The sequence below is a fragment of the Halichoerus grypus genome, chromosome 15 (genome assembly GCF_964656455.1).
Source record: "Halichoerus grypus chromosome 15, mHalGry1.hap1.1, whole genome shotgun sequence".
NCBI classification, from domain to species: Eukaryota; Metazoa; Chordata; class Mammalia; order Carnivora; family Phocidae; genus Halichoerus; species Halichoerus grypus.
In genome coordinates this window covers 55274362-55290242 of record NC_135726.1, presented here as the reverse complement: position 1 = coordinate 55290242, position 15881 = coordinate 55274362, and the positions used below count along the sequence as shown (strand labels likewise).

Sequence of the window (15881 nt, the reverse complement as noted above, 5' to 3'; positions counted from 1 at the left end):
TCAGTGTGTCTGATCCTAGCTGACGTTTCGTGTTTCAAAAGCATTCAGTCACTTCCAATATTATGGTCTCCCAGATACCGCATCCTGAAACACCTTGGCACCCTGAACGTTCCAACCCAGACAACATTCCAGGACTCCCACTGTTTCAACATAATCGCCGATAGCCATCTGAATGTTCTGTCTGTGGAACACACTAAATACACCCATTGGCCCATCTCAACAATATTCTATGTCCCGTGAATGGAACTTCCTTGACAACATCCTATACCCCTTCAAATATTTATTTATTGCCAACATTCCAGACACTTCTGTGTCTGGTGCTCAAGAAAGTTCTAGACCCCTGTGATATTTCATCCTGAAAATATTATCTTGTGCCCAGAATCTGCCCCAACAATATTCTAGGCACATCTGAATGATTAATCACATCACAGCTAATATTGAATCCTCATAAAGGTTCATTCTCACATAGTTTGTGGTCTCCCAAGTGTCCTTTCTCTACCTACATCCCACATTTTGCCAGGATTCCCTGTCTCTGAATCCCCATGCCCACTAAAGGTCACTAGCACACTAGATTAGCATTCTGGGGTTCAGTACCCAGAGGGGCCTCCATGCCTAGACCCTATTATCTGCCAAGTATTCTGTCTTTTTATCTCCCCCACAAGCATCTTTGTTCAGTGACCCCAAATGCAGTGGTTAAATGCTCAAGCCACCGTGTCCCTGCTTTGAACAAAACATAGAACTCACTGCCCCTCTATTTTTTCATCTGTAAGTGGGGATCATCATTGCTCCTCATAGCACTGTTATGATTTTTTATTTTATTTTTTTTTATTTTATTATGTTATGTTAATCACCATACAATGCATCATTATTTTTTGATGTAGTGATCCACGATTCATTGTTTTCATATAACACCCAGTGCTCCATGCGATACGTGCCCTCCTTAATACCCATCACTGGGCTAACCCATCCCCCCACCCCCCTCCCCTCTAAAACCCTCAGTTTGTTTCTCAGAGTCCATAGTCTCTCATGGTTCATCTCTCCCTCCGATTTCCCCCTCTTCATTTTTCCCTTATGATTAATGTTAAGCACTTCCATTATTATTATTCGCATGGTTCTCTACAGAACATCATCTTAGGGTGTCAACAACAACCCCTCAAATTTGCAGTGTCCTAAAAGTGTTCCATTTGGGGTTCCTGGCTGGCTCAGTTGGTAGAGCATGCAACTCTTGATCTCAGGGTCCTGAGTTCAAACCCCACGCTGGGCATAGAGCTTACTTAAAACAAAACAACAAAAAAAGAAGTTACTTTTTTCAGCATTTGTTCAATGCTGACCATCTGCAGGCACCCTCCTGGGTGTTGGTAAATACAACTTTATTTATTTAGCAAATATTGGCACTTATCACAAGCCAGGCACTGTTGCGGGCACAGCTGATAAACAGTGAATTAGATAAAACTTCTGCCCTGTAGAGCTTGCGTTCTTTGCAAGGAGACACAATTACAAAAAAAAAAAAAAAAAAAAAAGAATAAGGAGATAGACTGAAGTGGCAATGTGAACCATGGCAAAAAAGCAGAGACAAAGGATAAGGAATGTTGGGTTGGGAGAGTGAGTGGAGTTGCTATTTTATTTTTTTATGTAAGTTCTATGCCCAACGTGATGCTTGTACTCATGACCCTGAGATCGAGTCACATGTTCTACCGCCTGAGCCACCCAGGTGCCCCGGAGTTGCTATTTTTTATTTTTTTTTAAAGATTTTATTTATTTATTTAACAGAGAGAGACACAGCGAGAGAGGGAACACAAGCAGGGGGAGTGGGAGAGGGAGAAGCAGGCTTCCCGCGGAGCAGGGAGCCCGATGTGGGGCTCGATCCCAGAACCCTGGGATCATGACCCCAGCTGAAGGCAGATGCTTAACGACTGAGCCGCCCACGTGCCCCCAGAGTTGCTATTTTAAATAGGATGGTCTGGGGAAGAGCCCTGAGATGGTGACATTAAAAACAAAAACAAAACAAAACAATGAAAAGATGGAGGGAGAGAGCCAAGTGCACATCTGGGGAGCAGCACCCCATGTAGAAAATATAAGTACAAAGGCCCTGTGGCAGGAGCCAGCCTGGCGCACCTGAAGATTGGGAAGATGGTGAAGAGGTTGGTGTGGAAGTGACTGCACTTCAAGAGCTCAGGCGGGAGGTGAAGGTTCTTGGACCAGGTGATGTTCTCAGGGGAGTTAAGGAGGCAGATTCTGGATCTGCTTGAAGAGACTGTTGGACAGTATCTGCTGACATCAGATGAAGAAGCCAAGGAGACCTCAATGCTTTGGCCTGAGCAACCGTATACTAAATGGAGCTGCCATTTACTAAATTTGGGGAAATTTTGGAAGGAAGAGATTTGCAGGGGAACACTGGGAGTTTTTGTTTTGAACTGTTTATTAGACAGTCAAGTGGCAATAAACTCTGTCCTCAGGGGATTTACAGAAAATTAACAACTAAACTAAACTAAATAACTGCAAATTGTGATGATTTCTATGTGATAATAAATGTAATCCATGAAGGATCTAAACAGGGTTCTGTGTTAGAAAATTAGAGGGGAGGCTGTTTTCCACAGGTAGTCAGCAAGGGCTTCTTGGAGGAGGTGGCATTTGGCTGAAGACCTAAAAAGTGAGAGGGATCCATACTGTGCAAAGAACAGAAGGAGGGAGCCATCATCTTTCAGTGTCCACCATCCCTGTTTCCTATCGGGGAGACTGTAGTTTAGTGTTTAAAAGCACAGGGGGTGGGGGCTCCTGGCTGCCTCATTCGGCAGAGCATGAGACTCTTGATCTTGAGGTTGTGAGTTCAAGCTCCATGTTGGATGTACAGATTACTTAAAAGTAAATAAAAATGAATAAATAAAAGCACAGAGGATGGAGTCTGAAGGATCTGGTTTTGGATGGAAGAATCTTTATCTTTTGGGAGTGTCTGTTTCCTCCTCTGGTACTAACAGGACCTACTGCTCAGGGTTGTTAAAAGATTGACATTTGAAGTCTGCACTCAGCCAACTTCTCAATCAGAGCAGCATGATGTAGTAGCTAAGAACAGAGTTTCTGAGGCCAGGCTGCCTGGGTGTGAATTCCAGCTCTGCCACTTATTTAACCCCATGACTTACCTTCTTCATGCCTCAGTTTTCCTACCACTCAAATGGGTATAACACTGGTACTTAACACCAAATTGCATAAAGACCTAAAAGCTAAGGGTCGAACCATAAAGCTAATGGAAGATAATGACAGAGAAAATTTTTGTGACTTAGGGGTGAGGAAAGACTTTAAAACTTCAGATGGACTAATCATAAGGCAACAATTGTTTAATCTGACTAAGGATTTTCAGTTCAACAAAAGACAACAGGAACAAAGTAAATCAATGGGTGAAGATACTTGCAAAGTGTAATATTGACCTGGCGTTGGTATCTAAAATGTGCAAGGAAATCCTGCACATAAACAAGAAGAATACTCAGGGCTATGAATGCATTTGCAGAGGAGGAAACAAACAGGAAGTTAAGATGAAAGGTGTACAGACTCATTAGTCATCTAAGAAACACAAATACAAATAACAATCTCTTTATGTTTATTAGATAGATTAGAAATCTTTAAAGTGAAATAACCCATGTATTGGCAGGGATGCAGAGACAATACTCTAGTGCACAGCTGGTGTGAATGGACACTGTCCAGTTATTTTGGGAAAGTAATTTGGCACTCCTTGGCTGAATTAAGTATATGCACACCCTAGGACACAGTAGTTCCACTCCTGAGGTCTATCCTAGGGCAGTGATCATGCAGATCACCAAGAGGCAACTATGAAGTGTCTGTCACTCATTTCTTTGTTGTGCTGGGAATTAGAGGAAAACTGAGCACCCACCAGTGAGGGTGGGGGTGGATGTTAGGACATGGTGGAGAGCACCATGGAGGACTACACAGCATTTACAAGCAACAGGCTAGATGCACACGTGATCGGAATCTTAAAGGTATAGTGCTACCAACTTCAATGGTGAAAGTTAAAAAGATTGACAGTATTAAGTGTTGACAAAGATGTGGGCCACTGGAACGCTTATACGCTGCTGGTGGCAATGCAGAGTGGGACAACCACTTTAGAAAACATTGGGCAATTTCTTTTTTTTTTTTTTTAAAGATTTTATTTATTTATCTGAGAGAGAGAATGGGAGACAGAGAACATGAGAGGGGAAGGGTCAGAGGGAGAAGCAGACCCCCCGCTGAGCAGGGAGCCCGATGTGGGACTCGATCCCGAGACTCCAGAATCATGACCTGAGCCGAAGGCAGTTGCTTAACCAACTGAGCCACCCGGGCGCCCGGGCAATTTCTTATAGAGTTAAACATATGATCGGCAATGCCACTCCTAGGCAATTTCTTATAGAGTTAAACATACACATCATATGATCCTGCAATGCCACTCCTAGGTGCCTGGCTAAGAGAAATGAAAACATATGCCCACACAATGATGTGTACATGAATGTTTATAGCAACATTATTTGGAATAACCCGGAAACTGGAAGCAACCAAGATATCCAACAACTGGTGAATGGATGAAGGCTGTTGTATACCCATGCTGTGGGATACTGCACAGCAATAAAAAGGAATGAACTATTGACAGAAAAATGCAAAAACATGGGTGATTCTGAAATGCATTATGTTAGTGAGAGAAGCCAAACATTTATATGATCTAAAAGGCAAGATGATAGTGGCAGAATGTAGATCAGTGGTAGCCTGGGGCAGAGGAGGGAGGGAGAGCTTTTGCAGAAGGGGTGCAGGGCAGCTTAAGGATGGGGAGGAAGGTGAGAGGTACTGTTCTATGTTTTGATTATAGTGGAGGTTGCCCAATAGTCTCCAGTTTCCAAAATTCATCAAATCGAACACCTAAAATGAATAGATTTTAATTTATGTAAATAATACCTTCTTTAAAAATGAAAAAAAAAAGCTTAGTTCTGAGCTTAAAAAAGAAAAGCTGTACACCACAATACTGCTGACATAAATTCAAACTACACAGAACTCTACACAGTGCTTTGCACATAAAACAATATACAATTTGTAAGAACATATTCTAATAAAAAAATATACAACACTGTGAATGTACTAAGTGCTATTAAACCGTGCGCCTTAAATGGTGAACTTTATGTGAATTTAAGTTTATCTTTTTAATTTTTAAAAATGTAAAAATTTTGGGCGCCTGGGTGGCTCAGTTGGTTAAGCGACTGCCTTTGGCTCAGGTCATGATCCTGGAGTCCCGGGATCGAGTCCCGCATCGGGCTGCCTGCTCGGCAGGGAGTCTGCTTCTCCCTCTGACCCTCCCCCCTCTCATGTGCTCTCTCATTCTCTCTCTCTCAAATAAATAAATAAATAAATCTTAAAAAAAAAATGTAAAAAATTTATTTATGTGACTCTCATAGTTTTTAAAAGGCTATGCAATAAAAAATACAATAACAGAAGGTACTCATTAATAAAGGTAACAAAGGATACATAGTAACAAAGATAATAGCAAAGATACATAGTAATAAAAGCAATAGCAAAAGATACACAGTAACAAAGATAATAGCAAAGATATGCAATGGTGAGGACAATAGCAGAAAGGGAAGGAGACAAAAGGAATAAGGTAATAAGGAAAACAAAAGAGGGACATGTACACATCACTCACAATAATGTGCCACCAGCGAATTCCTCTCTGCACACCTGAGGCTTTAGAACACTCTAATCACAAACTAATGATGTACTATATGTTGGCTGACTGAACATAATAAGAAAAAAAAAAAAAGAAAAAAGATCTAAATATATGAATACATTTTTTAAAAAAATAACACCTACGTGGTGAGAGGGGTCTTGGGAGGATTAATTGCATTAATATGTGAAAAGCACTCAGAACACCTGCCACCCGAGTGAGTGCTTACTGAGCAGTGCTCTCATTAGTACGGATCATTGTTCTTACTGACAAAATTGTTATGATGATTTGTCTCCAAGGCCCCAGAGCCAGAGCAGACAGCCTTGGGCGATTTGGGAGCAGCCAGCTGGGGATTTGGGAGAATGGGAGGCGGCCGCCCAAATCCTTCTTGTGGAACAAAAAATAATGACATACCTGAGTTGGAGGTTCTGCCTGGCCAACAACACCTTAATTCAGAAAGGCTAGCCAGGTGGCCAGGCTTCTCAGGCATCCCTCCACCCGCCCTCCCTCCCTCTCCTGGGATTTTGCAGCCACTTGCCCTCCTCTTCCTGTTTTCGTGCAGGGGAATTTTAATAACAATGGGATCCTGTGCGGGAGGGATTTGGAAAGCTGGTGGTTGTGAGGGAGGGGCTAGAAAAGTCTTGGAAAAGACTGAAGAGACTGAAAGCCTTCGGAAGGGGAGTGTGTCAGAGGGATAACCACGCTTCCCAGCGTTGGCCTGACACATCAAGCCCTTGCTTTTTATTCTCCCAAGGCCCCAGGTGGGGAGATGTCAGCTCCCAGACTAGACTTAGGCTAAGAGTTCTCCCTCTAGTCTGAAGGGTCCAGGCCAAGCTCAGCGACTTCCCCTACTGAGAGGCCTTTTCGGAGGGACTAAGCTGGACTTCCCAGCCTAGTAGGGGTATTGGTCTCTGCACACAATCCCAATGTGTGGAGGTGGGGTTCCCCAACACCATCAAGCAATTGTCCCACAGTTTAGGTTAACTACACTACCAGGAGGTAGTAACTACACTACCAGATCACATAGGTTAAGGGCTCAGTCCTGCAAGACTGCCCCCTACCTCTGCCTTCAGATGCCAATCTCAAGTCCTAGTTTTTTACCCGTGCTTCTGGCCAAGTGCTATATAGATCGGAGGGTTCCACGACGTCCTCCTTGGGTTGGAATAATTTGCCAGAGTGGCTCACAGAACTCAGAGAAACATTTTACTTACTTGATTACCAGTTTACTGTAAAAGGATAAAACTCAGAACAGCCAGGTAGAAGAGATGCATAGGGCAAGATTTGTGGGAAGGGGTACGGAGCTTCCTTGCCCTGTCTGGGTGCACCATTCTCTCCGCATGCGTTCACCAACCTGGAAACCCTCTGAGCCCCGTCCTTTTGGGTATTTGTGGAGGCTTCACTGCATAGGCACAATTGATTAACTCATTGTCCATTGGTGATTGATTCCATCTGCAACCCCAGTCCCCTCCCATTCTTAGGTGCATTCATATGACAAAAGACACCTTTTTTTTTAAAGGAAATTCCAAGAGTTTTAGGAGCTCTGTGCCAGGAATGGGGACTAAGACCAAAAACATACTTCTTATCCTAAATCACAATATCACAGGGGCAATGGGCATATAAGCCCAAGTTTCCATTCTAACGGGTTCAATGACAAGACAAAAGCAGCAGACAGGCTGTGGGCGGATAGAGGGGGTGGAGGCCCAAGTGAGGATTTTTGGAGGAGAGATAATGGAGGATAATGTTGTAGCCACCCCACAGAAACAGGATGGACTCCTCCATCTGGAAGTTGGCCCACATGTCTGGCCTGACATGCCACACACGCACTACAGGGTCCCTCCTGCCTCTGGGGGTGGCCACATTTGGCACTGTGAACAGGAGTGTAGATGACCACGGGGTCTTTCTCATCGTGCTGTCCTGCTCACTGGCCCTGCTGTCTGCTGGTGAACGTGCATTTGAGACTGTGCTGCTTGGCACTGCATCTGCTGTTGTAGACTTAACTGACCCAAGTCAGAAGCTTCCATAGTTGGCCTTCAGGAACAGAGGTGTGGGGCTGGGGGCTTCCATCAAGTGGCCCTGGGTGGCATGTCTGCGCCCAGACCTATCTGTGTGCCTCTTCCCAGCCCAAGAGTTCTGGGCAGGGGTGGAGTGGGGCGGGGGGCTGAAAGTTCCAACCCTCTAATCATGCTGTTGGTTCTCCTGGCAACCAGATTGCATTTTCCTCACCTCAGCAGCATAAATTCTGGTAGGGTTGAAAGCAGATTTCGGCTCAGGTCATGATATCAGGGTCTTGAGATCGAGCCGGGGCAGGCTCTGGGCTCAGCGCGGAGTCTGCTTGTCTCTCTCCCTCCCCTAGCTGTGCAAGACACCAATGGCTGCAGAGGGCCAGACCTCTGGAGGCAGATTTCCGGGCCAGGAGCCAGGGAGCAATGAGTGGTGGCTGCAGTCTTGGGATGGGATGTCTCAGAAGAAGGAAGAGACACTGGGTCCTAGGGAGAATCAGTGTCCCAAGGGTCCGGAGGACCGGCTGGGAGTTAGGGCCACAAGATGGAGCGAGCAGGGTCTGAGAACAAGTTGGTGGGACAGTTGGGGAGCTGGGTTTGGGTCATCCAGGAGGCTGTTGGATGCACAGACCTGGAGCCAGGGAGAGACTAAGAGCCATGCTATCACAGGTGACAGGTGAAACTGCCCCGTGTAGGCAGTCAGTGTGGAGAGCAAGGCTTAGGACAGGCCCTGGGAACTCCCTTGTTTGTCAAGGCACCAGGGGAGGAAAAAAGACCTATTCATTACTGAGAGGCAGAAAGTGGGAGGGGAACCAGAAATGCATGAAGGAGGAAGGGGCAGGCCAGGTGGAAGGCTGCCTGAAGACTGAGTAAAGTGAGGACCAGGAGACCATGGGATTGCTCAATAGGGAAGTCTCTGGAGACCCAAAAAGACAGAGGCTGTGGGGAGCAAGCGGTGAGTAGATCTCCGTGGATAAGTTTAACTGGGAAGGATGGAAGAGAAACAGGGCAAGGCTCTGAGAGTGGTGGGGGCCACTGGTTCTGATGCAACTCTGTGGTCCCAGTGTCACCCAGCAGAGGGTCAGGCACACAGGGCATTTTGAAATGTTTGTTGAGTGAATGCATGAGTGAATGAATGGGACAGAGAAATAGAAGAGAGAGAGAGAGAGAGACAGAAGACAAAGAACAGCACCAAGCCGTAGCTGATAGTTCTTCACAGCTGAGAAAAAGATTCTGTCATCTAAGTCAGCTTTGAAAACTCCTTGAGAAAGAAACTGGGAAGGGCAATTTTGAGAGTGTCTTCACTTAATGTACCTGATATCCTCACCCATCTTTTGTTGCCTTGTTTGATGATCCCAAGAGGAAGTAGTGTGTGGACAGGGAGCTGCCTCCCAGCCCCATCTTTCAGATGAACAAACAGGTCAAGCCAAAGCCTGATGGCCCCCAGTGAGTCATGGTGTGAGCTGAGGTTTCAGCCCAGTCTGTAGGATTCCAAAAGCTATCCTACTTTGAAACCTGTAAGAACATTCCTACATTCCTCTGTTCACCCCTGTACTCATTCAGTTAGCCATTCATTTGTTCATCCATATCTTTGGACAATGATTAATGGTACAGGCTCTGGAGACAGCCTGCTTGGGTTCAAACTCTGGCTCTGGCACTGGCCAGCTACATGAGTATGGGTGAGTGACTTTATCTAGTCCTGCCTCAGTTTCCACATCTGTGATGGTCTCCATGCTGTGGGCCCTCGCCCCAGGTGTTGGCATAGCTGAGTTCTCTCTAGGAAACAGGCTGCATGTTGAGCTTACAATGATGCCCAACAGTAAAGCGTGGAGCTCGGGACTTGAGAGCTCTGGGGGGCTCCCCAGGGGAGGTGGCAAAGGTGCTCAGAGCTTTCCCTGAGTGCGGGAGGTGTGAGCATGAGGTTGTGAGCCAGTCTGTGCCCTCTTGAAGCCTCCAGCTACAAAAGAAGGGATTGGCTTTCTCCAGAAGCCACAAGTTGCAAGACTGTATGTCAAAAGAGAACCACTAGGTAGCCACTCCCCACTCCCTACAGCCCCGGCACCACCAATCTGCTTTTTGTCCCTGTGCATGTGCCTGTTCTGGACATTTCACATACATGGGATCATACAAGATGTGGCCTTTGTGACTGACTTCTTTCACCTAGCATACTGTTTTCAGAGTTCATCCACATTGTGGCCGGTGTCAGTGCTTCACTCCTTTTTCCGGCTGCATAATACTCCGTGGTATGGATAGACCATATTTTATTTACCATTCATCGTGGGATGGACATCAGCCTCATGAGTACAGAGTCTCTTTTGGGGCTGAAGAAAATGTCCTGGAATTAGATTGTGGTGATGGTTGCACAGTGGGTTGAGTGTGGTGGAATTCGCTGAATTGTGGACTTGAACATGGTTCAAGTGCTTAGTTTTATGTTATGTGAATTTTACTTTAAAAAAGTAGAGGCAAGGGCGCCTGGGTGTCTCAGTCGGTTAAGCGTCTGCCTTCGGCTCGGGTCATGATCCCAGGGTCCTGGGATCGAGCCCCATGTCAGGCTCCCTGCTCAGCGAGAGTCTGCTTCTCCCTCTCCCTCTGCCATTCCCCACCCGACTTGTGCTCTCTCTATCTCTCTGTCAAATAAATGAATAAATAAATCTTAAAAAAAAAAAAAGTAGAGGCAGAAAGAGAAGACAAGAGAGAGTGGGAGAGAGAAAGAAATCTGTTGGGGAACCCTAGGTGTTTTGGGTTTTTTGCCGATATTTTATTTTATTTTAAAGACTTCTTATTGTAAGTAATCTCTACACCCAACATGAGGTTTGAACTTGCAACCGCAAGACCAAGAGTTGGCACGCTCTACTGACTGAGCCAGTCAGGCGTCCTGGCCAGTATTTTAAAATCAGGAAATGTCCTACCATAAATCTGAATTTCCAGCTTCTTTTGAAAAGCCATGGGAACTGACAGTGCTGGTGTGTGTTCCAGAGGGCAGCTCCCTACTGGAGCTGAGAGTGAATTATATGGCATGTAAATTGCATCTCCATAAAAGCAGAGCCCCCAGAAATCCAGAAATAGAGAGGGCTTGAGTTAGGTGGTGTCTCAAAACAAATCAAAAGCTAAAGACAGCACAGATTGTCTTGTCCCTGGTTCTCTCTCCGTCCCCTGTCCCTTTCTTTCTCAGTGGAAGCCCTCATGCAGAAAAAACCCCACAGACTTTCAAGGAATTAGATAAACCGACCACATGCTGATAGGAAGAGTGGGCTTCTTTGCAGGAAACAGGGTGGACTGTGCATTGAGAAAATTCAATTAGAATCAACTCTGGGGAACCCAGTTTAGAAACCTCTTCAGTCTCTTCCTGATCCCCTATTTTGAAATCTCTTCCTTCTCTGTCTGGGCTCTCTCTGCTCTTGCTTTCCCTGCTTCTCCCTTCCACTGTCTGAGCTCTTAGCCACCTACCCTCCTGCCTATTTCCTGCACAGGGTGGGGAGGGGCCCGGGTGTGGGCGTCCCACTCTCCCTCAGCCTTCCTCACCTTGCCAGGAATCGGGATTAGAACCCAGCTCCCAGATCACCTTGAGTCATGGGTCTCTGGCGCTGGCTTGGAAAGGAGGGGAGAAGGAGTGGGGTCGGGTCTTCACCCCACAACCGTCCTGGGCCCCTCCCCTGCCACCCCACCCCCATTTAGTTGTAAATTTCAATTGGGTGCCATTAGCTGAGAAGAGTTTCTACAGGATTAGAGGGTGCTCCACCCCATGTCTTCCTGGTCCCCTTCCTTCAACCCGGAAATTGCATGGGCTGGGACAAAGAGAGTTAAAAGCTGTGTCAGCTGCCGGTCTGGGGCAGACAGACGGAAGGAGGGGGACAGGTGGGGCAGCATGACAGGTGGCTGAGAAGCCAGGTGGACAGTGGGAAAGTTGACTGGCAGGGTGGCAGGTGGAAGACAGGACAGGCAGGTAGTGGACAGACAGATAACAGAGACAGACAGGCTGAAACTGTGACAGCCACATGGAGGACCCAGCAGGCAGAGGGACAAGGTGAGGAGGGGGCAGGTGGTCACCAATAGGGTGACACCCAAGACAGACAGAGGGGGGATGGGCAGGCATCCTGTCCTCTTGGGAGCTGCTGGTGAGAGGGGTGGGCTAAGCAAAGGTGGGTTGACAGGGAAAGGGCCGTCTCTGAGATCCCCCCACATTTCCCAGGACCTGGAGGCGGGCCACCCTGGGTTCCAGCGTCTTGTTGCTCCTCTCTGCTACTGGTGAGTTCCCCAGGAGGATGGGAGCCCCAACTCCCCTTCCAGGTCTGGTCCCCAGCCTGGCACGGAGGAGGGCAAGGCACTGCCTCTGTGCCTCCGATCACCTCCACCTCTTGGGGCCCTGCCACCTCTGTCCCCCTGTATCTTTTGATCTATCTCTCCTCTGTGTCTTCCTGTCACTACGCCTCTGTCCTTTCTCTGTCTCTGTCTCCCTCTTATCTTTAAGTATCTCTCTGTCTCTCTTTCTCTTCCTCTCTGTGTCTCTGGGCACTGCTGGGTCTTTTTGTATTTGTCACTGGGTCTGTGTCTCCCTGTCCCTCACTCTCTCTCAGGGGCTCTGTTTTTCTCTTGCCTCTCTGTGTCTTCATCTCTGCATCTCTCTTCCTATCTCTGACTCCCAGTCTCTAGATCTCTGACCCTATCTCTCTGGCCCACACCCCTGTCCTCAGGGCTCAGTCAACCGGCCACAGAGAAGATTATCAAAGGCAAGGAGTGTGCCCGTCACTCGCAGCCTTGGCAGGTGGGGCTGTTTGAGGGCACCCACCTGCGCTGTGGGGGGGTCCTCATTGACCGCAGGTGGGTCCTCACCGCGGCTCACTGCAGTGGCAGGTAAGCCCCTGTCTGGGTGGTCCCTTCTAGGGGTAGGCAAAGGAAAGGTGGTGGGAAAGGGAGCCCTCAGGGTAGGGGCTCAGGAGAGGGGGGTGCCATGGAGTAAGGAGATGGTCCTGCCACAAGAAGGTCTGAGGCTAGACAAAGAGTAAGACTTCCTCAACAATGGGCCTGGGGTGAGGGGCAGGGCAGGAAGGGTCCTGAAACCTGCCCACCTACCTGCTCCCATTCCCTTGTGTTACCCTTCCTTCCCAGATGACCTCTGTCACCATCCCAGCCTTTCTCTGACCCAGTCTGGGCAACCTGTCTGGGCCTCAGCGGTCCCATCTGTAAAATGAGGGGATTGGGCTTTTTCGGTCTGAAACTTCGAGGTTTTTTCCAAAAGGGAAGTTTCAGACGTGAAGAGACGGATTGATTCAGGGACAGAACAGAGAGAGTCCACTCATTACTCACTCGTTCCTTCAGCTGAGGGTGCTGACAGCCCAGGCAGCCTCTGGGTGGTAAGAACAGAGCAGTGAGTATGACAGTTGGATGTCTCTGCCTCAGCTAAGAGGATCGGGAAGGGACAGAGATGCAGGGGCTCGGGGAGGAGAAGTAGGCAAACACAGGAAATGGAAAGATGGCGAGAGAGGTGAGAGACAGAGCAAGACTGTGAGGGAGTGAGGACAGACACTGAGGTGCAGAGCAGCAGAGAGGCTGGAGGGCTGGGGATCCAGGGGCCCACCCCACCCTCGCTGAGCCACCTTGACCCCCAGCAGGTACTGGGTGCGCCTGGGGGAGCACAGCCTCACCAGGCTGGACTGGACGGAGCAGATCCGGCGCAGCGGCTTCTCCATGACCCACCCTGGCTACCAGGGAGCCCTGCATAACCATGACAACGACCTCCGGCTCCTGCGACTGGGCACCCCCGTCCCTTTGACTCGCAGCATCCAGCCCCTGCCCCTGCCCACCACCTGTGCACCGGCCGGCACCAAGTGCCAGATCTCAGGCTGGGGCATCACCAATCAACTATGGAGTAAGGGGGCATCAGGGTCAGGGCTCAGGATGGGCAAAGTCTGGAGTGTAGAGCAAGAGATCAGGAGTCATGCCATTCAACAGAAGGCTGGGTCAAGGGTCAAACATGAGGATTGTGGTATGGGGTCAGAGATCATGGTGGACCAGGGGTCTTGGGAGTCAAAGTGGTTAAGGGGTTGGGTATAGAGTCAGAAGTCATGGGTCAGGATGTGGTTGGAGGCCAGAGTGATGGCAGGGGTCATCAGACTGGAGCAAAAGGCATATATAAATAGGATCTTGGGGTAATGGGTCATGGACTCGAGTGTTAGAGGTCACTGTAGAATTGAGGACATGGGATCCAGATGTTGCACAAGCTGGCCATAATCTGAGGGTGGAAACTGGGATTCAATGAGGGATCACTGGTCTGGGATTAGAAGCCCTAGAGGTTAGGGGTCATGAGGTCCCGGCTCAAATAAACAGGGATCATAAGTCACTTTGGAGTTGGCACCAATGGTTTATCACTGAGTTTAGAAGTTTAAGAGAAGACAAGGAGTGTGGGGTCTGGAGACAGAGAGGGAAAGGAGGTCAAGTTGGGATCTAAGTATAATAAGATTGAAGGTCAAAGGTCACAGCATCTGGAATTTAAGGAGAAAAGTGGGTCTGGATTCATTGCTTCTGAGGTTGGAAGGACAAAGGGTGTCTTGAGTTATGGCACTCAGAGTCATAGGTTAAAGGTCGGGGGACTGGGTCAATGAACTGGGGCAAGGGTCACTATGAAATGAAGTAATAAATCTGAAATTTAAATGTTTGCAGATTGTAGTGGGGGGTCATAGGAAAAGGGCAGGGTATAGACTTATATTTGGCTTCCTTGGGTAGAGGGAGGTGGCCCCCAAGTGGGGAGCTTTGGGAAACCCTGTGGCTTCTATCTTCCACCCCCAGACCCATTCCCGGACCTGCTGCAATGCCTCAATGTGTCCATCGTTTCCAGTGCCACCTGCCGGGCTGTGTTCCCCGGGAGAATCACTGACAACATGGTGTGTGCCAGCGGCATGGAAGGGGCGGATGCCTGCCAGGTGCGTGAATGCCGGCAACGCATGGTCACCCAGGGTAGGAAGTTGGGGACAGAGCAGGGAGGATGGGGGAGAGAGAGATGTGGTCAGAAGGAAGGGGAGGCGCAGGATAAGGCAGGGAGAGCCAGGTGATGGAGGACAGAGAGGAGGAGGGGTGGGTGGAGGGAGGGAACAGAGAAGGAAAGATGGGAGCGGCACAGGAGAGGGAGAGGAAGAGAAGATGGGGGAGGGCAAAGAGGTGGCGGGGATTTGGAACTGAGGTGTGTAACCGGTTGTCTCTCCCCATACCATCCTGCAACTGATGCTGGCTCAGGCAAGAGCGAGAGAATCTAGGATGGAGGCAGGAAAGGAGGCTGGTGGCTTCTCCTGTCCTCGAACTCTGCTACCTTGCTCCCTCGGCTCCTCCAGGTTGGAGGCTGCCCCACCCTACTTGCTAAGGCTCCAGCCTTTGTGCCTGAGAGGACCTTTATAGATCCTGCCTTCCTTTGCTGGGATTGGTCACTGATGGGGTGCTCTTTCCCTCATTGGTCAGTGCCCCAGCCAGTCGTCCCCTGTAGAATTCTTATAGGGCCCCACCTCCTTTGCTGGGATTGGTCATTGAAGATACTCTCTTCACTCATTGGTCAGAGCTCTAGCCATTGTCCTTGAGAGGCCCCCTCCCCCACCTTTTATGGAGTCCTGCCTTCCCTGGGATTGGCGCCCTAGGAACAGCGTGTTCTTCCCTGTCGATCAGTCACTGCTGGGGAGGGAACGTGGGGAACGTGGCAGTGCTCTTCTCTGATCACCAGACTTGGATCCTGTCTTCAGGGCCCGGGAATGGGTTTGGGGGTCGGGGCAAGGACAATGGGAACAGGATTTCTCCCTTATTCATTCGGTGCTGCTTCTCCTTCTGTATTCCAGGGCGACTCTGGGGGCCCCCTGGTGTGCGGAGGAGTCCTTCAGGGTCTGGTGTCCTGGGGGACCGTGGAGCCTTGCGGGCAGGAAGGCATCCCAGGGGTCTACACCAATATTTGCAAATATGTGGACTGGATCCGAATGGTCATGAGGAACAACTAACCTGCTCCCTCCACCTCCACCCCTCAGCCTGGGGGCCACACTGACTGACCCTCGGAGCACCAACGCGTCCTCCGTTATCACCCCTGGCTCCAACTCCCCTTGGGCTGGGGATCTTCTTCCAAGTACTCCAACTCCAGCCAGCCCTTCTAAGTCCCAAGTTTGGAGGAGGAAGGAATGTGTGACTTCCTGGAATAAATATAACGAGCTATGTCTGTCTAT

General features: G+C 48.8%; 1 protein-coding gene across 3 annotated transcripts; it reads left to right on the top strand.

Annotated features, from left to right (window-relative positions):
* Window positions 1-8467: 8467 nt before the first annotated feature.
* On the top strand, window positions 8468-15870 carry KLK12 (kallikrein related peptidase 12). Of its 3 annotated transcripts, none has more exons than XM_078062370.1 (6): window positions 11390-11716; window positions 11882-11937; window positions 12384-12543; window positions 13302-13558; window positions 14476-14609; window positions 15507-15870. In XM_078062370.1, exons 1-6 carry the CDS (start codon window positions 11688-11690, stop codon window positions 15660-15662), a joined length of 792 nt encoding a protein of 263 aa, XP_077918496.1. In that variant the 5' UTR covers window positions 11390-11687; the 3' UTR covers window positions 15663-15870. The 3 variants fall into 3 exon arrangements, with proteins under 3 accessions (XP_077918497.1, XP_077918496.1, XP_035959889.1); XM_036103996.2 differs by having other exon boundaries at window positions 11396-11716; window positions 13299-13558; XM_078062371.1 differs by lacking the exons at window positions 11390-11716; window positions 11882-11937 and adding an exon at window positions 8468-8647 and having other exon boundaries at window positions 13299-13558.
* Window positions 15871-15881: the final 11 nt, after the last annotated feature.

What these genes read in the sequence shown, in the direction of transcription:
- KLK12 (XM_036103996.2), top strand. Translation starts at nt 11,688, where the DNA reads ATGGAGGACCCAGCAGGCAGAGGGACAAG. An exon ending in GTTGCTCCTCTCTGCTACTG is followed by an intron (nt 11,938 to 12,383) that starts GTGAGTTCCCCA and finishes CCCTGTCCTCAG; the next exon opens with GGCTCAGTCAACCGGCCACA. An exon ending in GCGGCTCACTGCAGTGGCAG is followed by an intron (nt 12,544 to 13,298) that starts GTAAGCCCCTGT and finishes CTTGACCCCCAG; the next exon opens with CAGGTACTGGGTGCGCCTGG.